Here is a 16,708-nt window from a genome sequence, read left to right as displayed (position 1 = left end):
AATTAGGAGACACTGTGTGCTTCATTCTTCATTACAAATGTAGTTGCCGTTGGGGAAGTAAAGATCCAAAATTTAAAATGAAACAAAACTTTAGTCTAAACCACTGCAACAACATTAATATTCAAATAAAGGTCTAAGTTTTCAAATGGCAGTAGTTTTTAAAAAACTAAAGTGACATTTTCTTAAATTTCTCTAGGTAAGACTTTTATATAGTTTTGAACTATTTGAAACAGTGTACACTTGAGATTGATGAAATATATGCATTTCAAAGTGCCAAGTAAAACCATCTTGAATTTCAAATCAATAGGCAATCTTATGGATTAAAAATATTTGGGGAGGATTTTATATCTGAAACTTTTAAAATCTTTAAAATTTCTCGTTTATCCTGTATATGTACTTGTTTGTATAGTAGTTGTTTCCCTTCAGAAGAATGCAAGTTCCTTGGGGGGAAAGAATATTTGCTTTTTTTTTTTTATCTTTAGAAACTGAAGAGAGTCTTGAACATAGGGGCTTTTAATTTAATTTTTTTCTCAATTACATGTAAAAAATTTTTAATTTTTTTTTTTTGCTTTTAGGAGGGGCAATTGGGGTTAAGTGACTTGCCCAAGGTCACACAGATAGTTAAGTGTTAAGTGTCTGAGGGTGGATTTGAACTCAAGTCCTCCTGACTCCAGGGCTGGTGCTCTATTATTCACTGTGCCACCTAGCCTCCCCCCCCCCAAATTAATTTTTTTCTAAATTTTGAGTTCTATATTCTCTCCTTCACTCCTCTCTCACCTCCTTGCAAAGGCATGTAATTTAATGTACATTATATATGTAGAGTCATGCAAAATATTTCCATATTAGCCATGTTATTTTTCCAATGAGATATTTCACATTTGTTTCTATGTTTTCATTTTTAAAATTTTATTTTACTGTTTCTTAGAGTCTTATAGAGTTATTAGTTTTTGCTTGCCCAATTCTAATTTTTAAGGAATCTATTTTCTTCTATAAGTTTTTGTACCTCTTTTTCCATGTGGCTAATTCTACTTTTTAAGGTATTCTTCTCTTTAATGGATTTTTGTGCCTCTTTTACCACTTGTCCAATTCTGGTTTTTATTTTATTTTTTTAAATTTTATTAAATTTTCTTTTTTTAGTTCACATCATTCATTTCCACAAGATTTTGAGTTACAAATTTTCTCCCCAGTTTTCCCCTACCCATCACCCCAAAAGAGCCATCCTACTGAATATCCCCTCCCCAATCTTCTCTCTCCTATGTCTTCCCCCATGCCCCCTCCAACTTTCCAGTAGAGCATGGTGGATCTCTATGCCCCAGTTATTATTATATTATAATTATTATTATAATATCTTATTTCCCAGTTGCATGTAAAATAATAACAATTTTATATATATATATATATATATATGTATATATATATATATATATATATATATACACACATTTAAACATTTGATTTTAAACCTTTGAATTCCAGATTCCTTCCCTACCTCCCTTGCCACCCATCCTTACTAAGAAGACAAGCAATTCAACATAGGCTGTACATGTGTAGCCATGCAAAACATTTCCATAGTGGATATATTGTGAAAGACTGACTATATTTCCCTCCATTCCATCCCACCCCACACTTGTTCTATTTTCTACGTTGATCCTATCCTTTTTCAAAAGTGAGTGCTTCCAACTTCCCTCCCCCCCCCAGCCTGCCTTCCCTTCCATCATACCTTCCCCCTTTCATCCCCTTTCCCCCTGCTCTCCTATAAGGTGAGATAGTGTGTATGTGATTCCCTCCCTAAGCCAGATTCATTGAAAATACAGTTGACTCATGCCCTTTTGCCTTCCTGTTCTTGCCCTCCATTGTAACAGTTTTCCCTTGCCTCTTCTATATGAGATAATTTACCCCATTTTATCTCTTCCCATCTGCTCTCATTATATTCCTCTCTCACCTCTTAATTTCACCTTTGAAATATCATACCTTCCTATTCAACTGGTCCTGTACCCTCTATGTATACCTGTACACATATATACACATTCTCACATATGCATTCATATGCCCATATACCCTCCTATATAGACATACATATGTATGTATACATATATACATTTCTATTCCCTTCAACCCTTTTCTCATACTGAGAAAAGTTTCATAAGTTACAATGATCATTTTTCCATGTATGAATGTAAGTAGTTAAACTTTGATAAGTTCCTTATGATTTCTTTTCCCTGTTTACCTTTTCATACTTCTCTTGCTTCTTGTAATTGAATGTCAAATTTTCTACTCAAGTCTGGTTTTTTCATCAAGAATGCTTGAAAGTCTTCTATTCCATTGAATGACCATATTTTCCCCTGAAACATTGCTGGGTAGGTGATTCTTGGTTTTAATCCCAGTTCCTTTGACCTCTGGAATATCATATCCCAAGCCCTTAGATCCCTCAATGTAGAAGCTGCCAGATCCTGTGTTATCCTGATTGTGTTTCCACAGTATTCAAATTGTTTCTTCCTGGGCACTTGTAATATTTTCTCCTTGATCTGGGAATTCCAAAACCTGGCTATAACATTCCTAGGAGTTTTCTTTTGGGGATCTTTTTCAGGAGGTGATTGGTGGATTCTTTCAACCTCTATTTTGCCCTCTGGTTCTAAAACATCAGGGCAATTTTCCTTGAGAATTTCTTGGAGGATGATTTCTAGGTTCTTTTTTTAATCATGGCTTTCAGGTAGTCCAATATTTTTTAAAATTATCTCTCCTGGATCTATTCTCCAGATCAGTGGTTTTTTTCAATGAGATATTTCTCATTGCCTTTCACTTTTTTCATTTGTTTGGATCTGTTTAATAGTATCTTGATTTCTCATAAAGTCACTAGCTTCCATTTGCTCCAGTCTAATTCTGAAGAAATGATTCTCTTCAGTGAACTTTTGAGATTCTTTTTCCATCAGGCAAATTTGGCTTTTTAAGGCATTTTTCTCCTCATTGGCTTTTTGAGCCTCTTTTGCCATTTGAGTTAGTCTATTTTTTAAGGTGTTATTTTCTTTAGTAAGGTTGTTGACTCTCATTTTATTATTTTCTTGCCTCATTCTCATTTCTCATCCCAATTTTTCCTCCACTTCTCTTATTTGGTTTTCAAAATCCTTCTTAAGCTCCTCTATGGCCTGTAAGCAGCTTATTCTTTTCTTGAAAGCTTCTGGTGCAGGAGTTCTGATTTTGCTGTCTTCCTCCTGTTCCATGTTTGATCCTTTTTGTCCACCAAAAAGGAGTGCAAAGTTGGATTACTGTGCTTGCTTTGTTTCCCTAGTTTGCTCATGTTGCCACTCAATTACTTGACTTCTTAGCTTTTTGCCACAGTAGAACTCTGCTACCAGAGAGGGGATTTTTTTCCCATTTGCTGGGGTTTTCTCAGCTGCTGGAGCTATTAGTTGGATGCCTTCTCTGAAGCCTCCCCACTCTCTGGCAAACTGGTCACACACCCCAGGACCTCCACCCTAGAGTGCAATCCAGACCCACTCAGGTTAAAGCAAGAATAATTACCTCTCAGACTGGTGGCTTGGTTCCCCCTGCAATCTGCCCACCAGGAGCTCTGAAGTAGCCACGTGGTGGTGGCTGCATTGCTGCAGCACCTCAGCCTCTTCTCACCCCAGGGGCAAAGGCCGACCTCACTCCAGAATTCCCAGGTCCCAAAGTCCACACTGCACTGACTTCTCACTTTGTCCTTAGCATCTATGGGTTGCTAATTCTGCAAACCGCCACAGCTGCTGGTGATCTGAAGTCCCTCCAGCCGGCTTATTGTTGCCACTCTGAGGCTAAAACCTCCAGCTCACATGGGGCTGGCCTCAGCTCCCAGAGTGCTGTGCTGGCCCCTTCCTGCCGGCCTGCTAGACTATCTTCAGCAGGAGGTTAGCTTCTCTCTGTCATTCTGTGGGTTCTGTAGCCAGCTCCACCTAGTCCCCACCCTGCAGTGATAGGCCTGGCAATGGCCCTTGCGGTTGGTGGGTCAACTTGTCATCACATTGATCAGGCCTTGTCAGGTTCTCTACGCACCCTGACATCCGAACCTCTGCACTGGCCCCCATCGTCTTCCAGGCCTCTGCCCTAATTCTGGTTTTAAAGGCGTTATTTTCCTTCGTACTTTTTTGTGCCTTTTTTACCAAGCTGTTGATTCTCTTTTCTTGCATCGCTCATTTATTTTCCCAATTTTTCTTTTCTCTCTCTTATTTGATTTTAAAAATCCTTTTTTGAGCTCTTTCAGGAATTATTTTTGGGCCTTTGACCAATTCATATTTTTCTTTGGGGATTTATACACAGCTGTTTTGACTTCATTGTCTTTTTCTGAGTTTGTGTCTTGATCTTTCCTATTACCACTGTTAATTTTCTTTGGTCAAGTTCTTCTTTTGTTCTTTGCTCATTTTCCCAGCCTATTTCTTGACTTGGTTTTATTTTGAAGTAGGACCCTAAATTTCAGGTCTTTTATGTTGTTATTTTCAGAGATAGCTCTAGGGGTCTACAGGTTTTCAGTGCTTCTAAGGTGGTATGAGGGAGAGTTGTGGTCGCTGCTCTCCTGGCCTGTGCTCTGGTCTTTACCCAGAAAGAGGCCTTGTTCTCCTGTGGCCACCAGTGCTAACACTCCTCCTGGACCTAGGATTGTGACCAGGTTCCCCACAATCCTTCAGCCACAATTGCTAGTGCTCCCCTGTCTTGTAATTGAGACTAAAGTCCTTACTCCCCCATGAGCAAGCATAAGCATTCCTCTCTGTCACAGAACCTCAACCATGATCCCTGCCCCTCTGTGGCAACAAGTGCTATCACTCCTTTTGGCTTGGGACTTCAATCAGGAACTATGTAGGGGCAATGTCACAGGGTCCTGTATTCAATGCTAGCAAAGAGTCCCCTGCAATCTCCTGCCAACCAGTTGTCCAACATCTCCTCCTTCCTACCCGCCCAGCCACCCCTGTCCTTGGGCTAAGAGCTCCCGCTGCCACCAGTGTGGGTAGCTGCTGGCTTGCTGGGACACAATTTGTACTGTGCTGTCTGCCCTGTGCTCCAGGCCCACCAGACCACCACCCCAGTGAGACATACCTTTCCTGCAGACCTCTTAAGTTGTCTTGGGCTGGAAAACAGTTTCACTCAAACTTTTGTTTGTTCTGCTACTCTGGTATCTAATTTGAGGCATTATTTTAGAATGGTTTGGAAGGGAATTTGGGAGAGCTTGGTTAATTGCTTTTCTTATCCATAATCTTGGCTCTACCTCCAGCAGGCCCACTTTGAGTAGTCTCCTCTCCTAACTTTCCAAGATTCTGTGATCCAGTTACACTGGCCTCCATGCTGTTCCTTTCACAAGACATGCTATATATTACCATGCCTTTTCATTGACTATAACCAATGCCTGCCTTCCTGCCTTTCTTCCCTTCTAATGAATCACATGCTTACATGTGGGTGGTCTACCCAAAGAAATATCAATTTTAATCACTTAAATCTCACAAAATAACTTGGGGTTTAGGGGCTAGATTTTTTTTCCTCTTCCCTACTTATTTATTCTACCATTTAAAAAAGCCAGGGACAATTAACTCTCTTGTTCCATATAGTTTCATTCATGAAAACAAGGAGTTACTTGACCATGCCTCAAACCCAAATCACTCTGGCTCTGATTGGCTAATCAGATCCTAGTCCAAGCCTCACTTGGTCATTGTTTGGGTTTTAGTTGCTTAGTGTGAGTGTGTAAAGCAATTATTTCTGTTCTGGTCAGAAACCCTGGGGGTCTTCTCCTTCTCGACTGACTTTTTTTTTTTTTGAGTAGGCAAACTAGGTCATCTTTTCTTCATTTCTAACATAGCTTTAAATCACTGAATGGGTGTTGCCTCAGACAAACTTGAGACCTGGGAAACACCTTAGCTTAAAAAGGCCAAGGTGTCTCACTACATCTGGGGTCATCTCCAGTTGTTCTGACCTATGTCTTACCACTGGATTCAGATGACTCTACAGGAGTGAGGTTAATGACTTTGCGCAGCCCTGCCTCATTTAAATCCAATTCACTTAAACCCAAGTAAAGACATCACCCTCATAATGTCACTGGTCCTCTTCAATAACAAAGGACAAACAACAACCACCAATGCCTGAAATTCTCTCCCAGAAATGTTTGCTTCCTGGATTCCTTGACTTCTTTGATGTCTCAACTAAAATCCTACCTGATATAAAAAGTCCTTCCCATTAACCCTCAAGGCTAATGCCTTTCCTCTATAATTACCTCCAATTGTACCTGTATTAATCTTATTTAGACAGTTTTCTTCATATTGTCTTTCCCTATTGGAATATAAGTTCCTTAAGGTCAGGGACTGTTTTTGCCTTTCTTTGCACCCCCAGAATTTAGCAGTCTCTGGCATACAGTATTCTCATTTTTTTAAAATGCCTATTGACTTCACTTGTCCAAAGTCATAAAGATGGCTTAGTCAGCCTTTAAACATTTATTAATACCCTGCTGTGTGCCAGATGTTGTGCTAAATACTGGGGATTGTTGTCTGTTGTTATTTGTCATTTGTCCTTGTTCTCAAAAAGAACCGAAGACTTCAGGAAAGTAATGTCCTGACTCGAAAGTGAATTAGATTTAAGTGAGGTTGGTCTGTGCAAAGTCACCAGGGATATAGAAAGAAGCAAAAGACAGTCCTTGCCTTCAAGGAGTACACAATCTATTCAGGAAACCCATGAGCAAACATATATACACAAACAATAGAGAGGAAAAATAGGATGTAATGAAAAGATGGTAAGTACTAGAATTAAGAGAGGTTGGGAAAAGCTTCTTGGTATCAAATTTGAATAAAAATCAAGGGTTACTAAACAGTACATAAGGCTTCCTGCAGGCTGCTTATTTACTTAGAAAACCACATTTTTATATTCCATTGTATTTTTATTTATTTTGCTAAATATTTTACATTTTAATTACATTTTAATCTGGTTGCTGCAGGTGGAGTGTGGAGAGTGGGAAGTGGTTTGACACCTCTGCTATAGAAGATGGGATTTTATTTGGGACTTGAAGGATGTCAGAGAAGGCAGTAAGAAGAGATGAAGAAGGAGAGCATTTCAGGTTTGGGGAACAGCCAGTAGAGTCCCAGTGTTCCGATTTCTGATCTAGTCCTCTTTTGACTATCTGCCTCTATCAAAGAAAAAATAAATTATATTTGGGATGGGTATAACTTTGTGGGGTTTTTTTCAGCTGGCCTATTTAGATTTGTGATTTCATAACTTTAGGACCCAGGAATGTAGCGGATCTGTCAACAAGAATGTATTAAGCACCATTTTTCATTGTGCCTCCCATTTTTATATGTGCCAGGAACTATGCTAAGTATTAAAGAAAAACAGGGTCCCTATGATCAACAGTTTCTCTGAAGTTTACAGTTTTAGAGAGAAACGAGGGCACTGATTTGCCTAGAATCACATAGCTAGTATGTGTTACAAGCAGGACTTGAACCTGGGTCTTCCTGATTTCCAGGGCAACTTTCTATCCACCCTATCATGTGTTATATTTTATGCATAATAACTTTTTTCAACCAGAATATTTAATTAACCCCATTTCCTTAACTTGTTGAGGAATTAGTTTTTATAACTATTTTTCTCAAGAAATTTGCAACATATTTCTTAAAAAGCTAATGAAGTTCAGTTTTCTTAATTGAGAATCATTCAGTTTATTTCAAGTTTGAAAACTTATCAGTACTGAAAAAAACATATAAGAATATATGTGTATATTACCTGTGCCAACTGTGGCAAAAATCTGATTGGGGTTTTGCTTCTTTCTTTACTCTGTGCTTTTTCCTATATGGGAAATAAGGAAAACCAAAATTGTTTAGTATGCAGTAATAAAATTTTAGGTCAGTTATAGAGACGTATACAGTCTTTTAATTTTTTATCCATTAGAATATGCTTTCTTTAGAGAAGAAGAAATCTAAAAGCATACACAAGGCCAACTTTAGGCAATTAAAAAAAAACAATTTTGTATTTAGAACAGCTCAATCCTTGGTGCCTCCCATTTTTCAACGGTGCTCCTTTAACAGCTGACCCACTCTGACAATACTCCCACTTCATCATGGTGTGGCTTGTCTTAAAGGTTTATCTTTCAGCATTTCCTACTCAAAGTATTTAATTATGTAAAGTCCAAAACCTCTGCCATTCTCCTTCTCCCCTAAGCAACCATTAATTGCTGTACCTAAAGGGCCCTATCCAGGAACTACCCAATTTTCTTACACTTACACTTACACTTACCCACACTTACACTTTCAACAGCTCATGGCTTGGTCTACTCTCAACAGTGAAACTTATTTGTCCTAAATTTCACCCCATTGGATCATGCTCTTTGTATTCCCAATGTGATCTACTACAATGTTGTCAATTAATCTGCACTAATGGGACCACTTAGTTTTACTGGAGCAAAGATGAAAACTTCATCAAACAAGGGCAAATAAAAATTTAAAGCTGATATGTTAATTCCATGGTAGATATCTTGACCTGAGTTCAACCTTTCTTGCCAGTTGAACACTTCCCTACTGGATGTCCTACCTTCACCTCATGCTCAATGTGTCCAAAACTAAACACATTATGTACCCACCAAAAACCTGTGCCCCATCCCCACTTCCTGATTTTTGTTACTAGTACCAACCATCCTTTTGGCTACCCATGCTTGAAGACTCAGTCTTCTGTGACTATTCACTCTCCCACATTCAGTTATAATATACCAGCTGTACAACCTTCTAAACATTACTCAAATTGGCCCTCTTCTTTCTAGTTCTACTGCTCTTAACCCATTTTAGGCCTTTATTATCACTTGGAATGATTTAATGGTCTCCAAATTGGTCTCTGTGACTCTAGTCTCTCCCTTCTATAATCGATTTTATACTGCCTCCAAAATAATCTTTCTAATATATCATGCCAACCCCCATTCAAAAATACTCAATTGTTTCTCGTAATTAGCCAACAAAATACTAACTTTTTATCCTGGCATTTAAGGCCCTCCACAATTCAACTCATTTTAACAAACATTTATTAAGCACCTATCCCATCTAAAGTATTGCACTAAGTTTTAGGGGTAGAAAGAAAAAATGAAAGTCTTTCCTCTAGAGGAGCTTATTCTGTGCCTAGAATCTGGTTCTGACCCACCATTTCAGTTTCGTTTCACATGACTTCATCTAGTGAATTCTGCATTTCAAACAAACCAAACAACTTTGTTGTTGCTGTTGTCGTTCATGACCCCATTTGGTTATGGGGTTTTCTTTTCTTTTTTTTTTTTTTTGGCAAAGATACTGGAGTGATTTGCTACTTCCTTCTCCAGTGGCAGAGGTTAAGTGACTTGTCCAAGGTCACACAGCTAGGGAGTTTCTAAGGCTGGATTTGAACTCAGGTCTTCCTGACTCCAAGTCCAGAGTTCTATTCACTATGCCACCTAGCAGTCATTTCCTAATCATATCCTGTCCTTTCCTGTGCTGGTGTCTTTGCTATCTTCCATACATGAAATATTCTTTCCCATATCTCAGTGTGTTAAAATTATTTCCTTTCTTCAGTTTTCAGGTCTCATACCACCTCTGTACTGTAACACCAAGGAAAGGCAACTTCCCAAGGTTCAAAATACCAGCATAGGTGCTCTCCATTTTATTCAGTGACAAACCAAGAACAGAGAATGTCAAAACATGACATCATTCAAAATACAGCATTTACTAAGTGTGATTAAATAATCTCCAAGTACTACCCCACCCCAGGACTTTACATTCATTCAATCAATTACAAAGTCCCAGTTCTAAATACTACTCCACCCCTAGGCTGTACCTTCATTTAGTCCATCACAAAACCCCTCTTCTCAAATGGAGATTAGTTTCCAATCTAAGTAAAGTACATTCATTTGTTCAACCATAGAACACAAAAAGGTCAAAAGTTCCCCACCCCTGGATCACAATTGAATCTACCCCAGAGTTACAACAAGTTTAAGCACAGCACTTAATACCCAAATGGAGGTCTTTTCTTCATCTTGACAAGAGGCAAGTTCTCAGCAATCTTAGTTCCTGGGGAGACAAGGCTTAGCAAGGCCATAAGATACATTGCCAGTCCCTTCATTAATTCATCCTCTGTCTGTAGAACAGTCCTAGAACCCCTGAAAACATTAGCAAAACCCTCTCCCAGGATTTCTGTAAACATACAACAAGAAAATCCTTCTTCAGGGCTTCTGAACCAACAGAAAGGTTCCCAGACCCCTGCAACAACAGCACTATCCTTCACCAGTGGACAGTATTCATTCTGTCTGCAGGACAGTCTCCAGACCCCTGCAACAACAGCACTGTCCTTCACCAGTGGACAGTATTCACTCTCTGTCTGTAGGACAGTCTCAGGGCTTTTTAACCAAAAGCCAGGTTCCAGGACTTCCTCAACAACAGGACTGTCTTTCACCAGTGGACAAATCTGGCAAAACAACATCAAAACAGACAGACAAAGTACCAGCAAAACAGCCATGTCTCCTCAGTCCTTCGCAGCTCAGGGGGCAGGTCTCAAAAGTCCAGGGCGATTCAAAGTGTCCCCCAGCAATCCTTCTCAGTCTCTCTCTCTGCCTCCACGAGGTGCTGCTTCCAAAAAGTTCTTCTGCCTCTCTCTTGTCTCTCCAAAATCTACGTCACCAGCTCCTCCCAGTTCAGGACTTTCTTTTCACATCAACAAGTCCATCCCACAGGTGGGATTAACAAGCTCAATCAATTTGAAAACCAAGCCAATACAGGGGAATCTTTATGTTCCATTACTTTCACAACCTCCTGTATTAAATCTTCTTTGATTCCACCAACTGTAAGGGATTTTAACCTCTCTAAAATCTCTTACATCTGTCCACTATAATTTATAACCACAACTCTAGTTCAGAAGCTCATCAGCTCTCATTTGGGTCAAGGGCTAGATCAGGCAGTGGGGAACCTGCAGCCCCAAGGCCACATGTGGCCTTCTAGGTCCTTGGGTGTGGCCTTTTGATCGACTCAAAGTTTTACAGAACAAATCCTTTTATTAAAGGGACTTGTTCTATGAAGTTTGGATTCAGTCAAAGGGCCATATTTGAGGACCTAGAGGGTCATATGTGGTCTCGAGGCCACAGGTTCCCCACCCCTGTACTAGAGCCTCCTAGGATCACAGGAGCATAATTGGTCTCCCTACATCCAGTCCCTCCCCTGTTCAAACTACCGTCCACATCCAGTTATCAAGGTGATATTCCTAAAGCATAGGTCTGACCATGTCACTCCCCTACTCAAATACAAATTGCTCTGGCTTTGACATTTAAAGTTCTTCCAAATTTGGCTCCAGTCTAATTTTACAGACTTATTATATATTATACCCCTTCACACACTCTACAGCCCAGACAAACTGGTCTATGTCCTCTCTCTCACATGCGACCAACCTGCTCCCATTTCTGTGTTTTTGTACCACAGTCTGTCCCTCATGTCTGGAATGAACTCTCTCTTAAAATCCCTTAACTTCCTACAAAGTTCAGTTCAATGTCACCTCATACCTTAGGCCTTTCCTCATCCTAGCTACTGGTCCCTCCCTCATTTCCTCCCCAAACTGCCTTAGAATTACTTTACACTAAGCTGTGGACATGTTGTTTTCCCTCAACAGAGTGTAGAGACTTTCATTTTTGTCTTTGTATCCTTAGGACCCCAGCACACTGCCTCACACAGAGTAGATGCTGAATAAATACTTGCATTTACTTCAGGTCTCCCTTGTGTATCTCATACCTCATATATCTGGAGCTTTCTTCTGCACCTAAAAAATTACACATTATACTGTAATGACTTCCAAAAAGCAGTGTACTATAGTGAAAAAGAACCAACTCTGACATTTAGGTGGGAGCCTGTCTCCTCATCTTTACATGAGGGTCATTATATCGGTGGCACAGTACTGACCTCATGCTGTGGTTCAAAGGATTAAATGAGAAAAGGGATGCAAAGGGCTTTGCTGATCTTAAAGTCTATGTAAAAAGAGTCACTTTAATTAGTGTACACTTGTCTTATTCCTTCCTACTAGCTCCACAAGTTGCTTTAGGGCCTGAGATGGAGGAGGGAAGAAAGGAGATAACTATGGCTTACATCATTTCTGAATCCCTTGTGCCTAGCACAGTATATTACACATTCTTCATTTTGTTTTGTTTTGTTTTCATTCATGTCCAACTCTTCGTGACCCCATTTAGGGTTTTCTTGGCAAAGTTATTGCAGTGGTTTGCCATTTCCTTCTCCAGATCATCTTCAGATGAGGAAACTGAGGAAACCAGGATAAAATGACTTGCTCAGGGTCACACAGCTAGCAAGTGTCTTGAGACCAGATTTGAACTCACAAAGTTCAAAGATGAGTCTTCCCAACTCCAGGACCAGCACTCTATCTACTGTACCATCTAGAAGCCCTATTCCATATTGTGACCTTAATAAATATCAGTTGAGGGCGGCTAGGTGGTGCAGTGAACATAGCACCAGCTCTGGAGTCAGGAGGACCAGAGTTCAAATCCGGCCTCACACTTAACACTTGTGACCTTGGGCAAGTTACTTAACCCCAATTGCCCTGCCTTCCCCCCTCCAAAAAGGAGAGAGAGAGAGAGAGAGAGAGAGAGAGAGAGAGAGAGAGAGAGAGAGAGAGAGAGAGAGAGAGAGAGATTATCAGTTAACCTGGATGCTACAATGCATGCGACTCAATTGGGAAAAACTCAAAATTGTGACCCTTATCAGTGCTCTTCATGATACTCAGACAGTTGTATAGGATGATTTTTTTCATATAATTAATGTTCTTATTTATTTTTATTAATAAGGCAATACTTTAAAAGAGCAATTTTCATATAGGAGAGTATATACACATTTAAAAATAGTACAAAGTAACCTCCTTAAGGGCAAGCAATATTTCATTTCTGTCCCCAGTCCAGGGATAGGGAACCTGCAGCCCTGTGGCCACATGTGGCCCTCTATGTCCTCAACTGCGGCCCTTTGACTGACCTAGAGGGTCACATGTAGCCTCAAGGGCATAGGTTCTCCACCCCTGACCAACCTATATATAAAATTGGCTTTCCATAAATGTTTGTTGAATTGGACTTAATGTAAAAGGCAGGTAACCAGGTTCTAGAATCATAGAAGTCAGACTTAATGAGACTTTGTAAGCCATCTAGTCCAATCTCCTCCTTTTATTGATGAGAAAACTAAGGATAACACCTATCAGATTGCCTAACACGACAAAACAGGAAAATTATAAATGTTGGAGAAGATGTGGGAAAGTTGGAACACTAATTCATTGTTGGTGGAGCTATAACCCGATCCAACCATTCTGGAGAACAATTTGGAACTATACCTAAAGGGCTATAAAAATGTGCATACCCTTTGACCCAGCAATACCACTTCTAGGGCTGTATCTCAAAGAGATCATAAAAAATGTGAAAAGGACCCCACATGTACAAATATATTTATAGCAGCTCTTTTTGTGTTGGCTAAGAACTGGAAATCAAGAGGATGCCCATCAATTGGGGAATGGCTGAACAAATTGTGGTATATGAATGTAATGAAATACTATTGTGCTTTAAGAAATGATAGAGGGACTTCAGAAAAACCTGGAAAGACTTATATGAACTGAAGCTGAATGAAGTGAGCAGAACCAGGAGAACATTGTACACAGTAACAACCACAGTGTGTGAAGACTGATTTTGATAGATTTAGCCCTTCTCAGAAATTCAAGGACCTAAAATATTCCCAAAGGATTCATGGTAGAAAATGCCATCCATGTCCCGAGAAAGAACTATGGAGTTGGAATGCTGAGTGAAGCAGAGTATTTTCTCTTTTGTTTTGTTTTGTTATATTTTGTTTGCTTTCCCATGGTTTCTCCCATTTGTTATAATTCTTCTATGCAACATGACTAAGAGGAAAGTGTGTTTAATAGGAATGTATGGATAGAGCCTGTATCAGATTGCATGTCACCTTGGGGAGGGGGGGGACAGAGGGGGAGAAAATTTTAAACTTATGGAAGTGAATGTTGAAAACTGAAAACAAATAAATTAATAAATTGGAAAAAGAAGAAAGAGAAAAAAGAAAACTAAGGCTTAGTGCCTTACCCAGGGTATCAAGATCATGCTGACAAGACCCCAGTCAAGCCATGAGCAGCTATTGTCATGATTTCTAAATTAACAAACTGTATGAAATCGACAGAAAAATGTGCATCTTTAAAAAACTGAGAGAACTGCAACTAAGACCTAAAATGTCTGATTTGGTTTGTATTTTAAAAGTAATATTAAAATGAATTGAACAGCTGCATGATGTTTCTATTTCTTTTTAAATATCTTACTTGAAAGAATTGAAAGTGCACACTCTGAACTTTCCTATTCTTGAATGAGGCTATCCACTAATGAGATGAATATATTAAAATTTCCTTCAACAAATATGCTTTTACCACTGCTCACATTTTCAAACAGAATATATAAGAAAATTTCAAAGAAAAAACACCTTTCATTTTCTGAAGTTAAAACCATTCTGTTTACTTAAGCCATAATTTAAAATAAAACCACTATTTTTCCCTTTTCCAAAAGAAAAAAAACTGCTCCAGATTATTATAAACACAATAAATGTCTAGAGAACATTGAAAATCACATTTCAACTAAGATAGTGTGAGAATGCCCTCTGCTGCTTTAAAAAATAAAGAGAGAAATAGTATATAATTTATCACTTTGTGGACTCATACCAGTTCCTCCCAGCTCAGAAGAAATATCCTAACAAAAGACAATTCAGTATCATGTTTTAAGTTTTCGAGGGACTTTTCCCTTTCTCATCACAGCTTTCACAAAGATGAAACTGAAACATTTCTAAAAGCCACCCTCTGGAGTTAGACAGATAGGTGACTTCATTTGGGGGCTTCTATACAATCAAAGGATCACAGATTAGACTTAGAGCTGGAACAAACCTAAGTGGCCTGACTAGAGTCAAACTTCCTCAGTTTACAAAGGAGGAAAAAGAGCTTAATGACATCCTCAAGATCACACAGTGACAGAGCTCAGCTGGTGCTCATATATAGTCTATTCCAGGATAGTATCCAAAGTTTGTCAAAAGCTTCTGCTCAGAGGATTTGTTCTGTGAAGTTTGGATTCAGTCAAAGGGCTGCACTTGAGGACCTACAGGGCCACATGTGGCCTTGAGGCTGTAGGTTTCCCACCCCTAAATTCTATGGCATGATGAAGCATAGGAGTAATGGAGCTTTACCATAATGACAAATAAAAAATATATTAGCTTGTAGCAATGTTAACAAATCCTCACTTTTTCCTACATCCCACCCCTTCCCAATTGGAAAGGGTCATTTTATCACAGTGTTCTAAAAAAAAAAAATTGGTGGTGATCAATCGATAAAAGTATTAATAAGTGCTTACTATTTGGATTGTAGTTGGAGATGACTTTAGGCAGGGAGCCTAGTTGGAGGGCTATTGCTATTGTCCAGGCAAGAAGTGACAACAGTAATGCAATAAAAAATACATTATTAGAAAATTCGCAAACAGAAAAAATAATTAACAAAATCCATTAATCTACTACACAATCAACATTTTATTAGGTGTCTGCTGAGCGCAAGGCAATGGAGACATAAAGACAAAAATAAAACAGTCCCTTCCCTCAATAAGTTTACATTTTTATTCATCTGTAAAAATAATCGACATTATGTCTAAAACCATGTGGTTTTACTTATTTAAGCTTCCATACTTCAAGGATCTGTAATTTTAGCCATATGGGAACTTTTTCCACTGCCTGAGCTCACAATGCCCCTATAGGTCGATAGATGTTCTTAGAGATTTGGTCTGGCCAAAAAAGGCACTGGCTTATAGTTTGCAACCTGGTGATGAGCCTCTTCAAATTTATCTGACTTCATCTGTGGACAATAAACATACAGACCATCTTCTGGCCCGATAGGGTCTGCTGGTCTGCTAGAAGGTTTGTTCTGGTGGTATAACCTTTGAGAGCCCAGGATTATGCCCCCCACAGGGTGAGACATGAAAGTAGGGCTTTGTGGTGGAGATTCTGACAAGTGGTAATGATCCTCTGTGTAGTAGCTAGGTGAATCAAAATTCTGTCATTTTCCATCAAAAATCCACAATCTAGTGAATATAAGTCAAATTTTAAAATAAATATTATTACTAAAGACTCTGACAGTAATGAAGCATGGAGTGTTACAGGTAATTATTGATTATAAAGTACCCAAAAGTACAAAGTTGGCCAACTTTTAAAAAGTTGGTTACTATATGGCATCAACATGGTTTCTGGCAAGTTGCTAAGCATTATTATAGAAAACTGATTAATTTTCATGATTATAATGATGGTTATGATTAGTTTTTCATGAGGAGTCACTGAGTAGGTCAATCAATTACTCCACTAGATTTAAAGTAAGTGATAAGATACTGATATCATAAGCAGATGAGAACCTGTCTCAACCAAAGTGTTGAAAGTCCTTGAATGCAACAGGAAGAACCTAAGTGACACTGCACAGGAACTCTATTCAGACTGGCTGAGGAAACCCTGTGGGTCTATCAGACATCAAGCTAGTTCTGGAACCAAGTGATTCCAGTGAGTGGTAACCCAGGGGAGAGCAATTCCAGCCAAGGCACCAGCCCTGTACTCCTCCCTTAACCCCTGACAGGCTAGAGGAAGACCTTATGAACTTCAAAGAGTCCCAAGATTTAACTTTTAATCATCATCCCAGGAACATCTGAAGGGTG

At 39.2% G+C, this 16,708-nt stretch overlaps 1 protein-coding gene across 1 annotated transcript in view; it reads right to left on the bottom strand.

The window, feature by feature from the left end:
* Positions 1-16,708, bottom strand: part of DNAH7 (dynein axonemal heavy chain 7) — a 326,128-nt gene that overhangs the window by 307,596 nt on the left and 1,824 nt on the right. Inside the window, exon 2 of the mRNA XM_069070242.1 lies at positions 7,726-7,788. Within this exon, the coding sequence (XP_068926343.1) occupies positions 7,726-7,788 (63 nt within the window). The remainder of the gene's footprint in view (positions 1-7,725; positions 7,789-16,708) is intronic.

The sequence above is a fragment of the Petaurus breviceps genome, unplaced genomic scaffold, assembly GCF_028583685.1.
Source record: "Petaurus breviceps papuanus isolate PSGF00001 unplaced genomic scaffold, PetGlider_PUasm1.0 90804, whole genome shotgun sequence".
NCBI lineage: Eukaryota > Metazoa > Chordata > Mammalia > Diprotodontia > Petauridae > Petaurus > Petaurus breviceps.
This window is presented reverse-complemented; position numbering and strand designations above follow the sequence as displayed.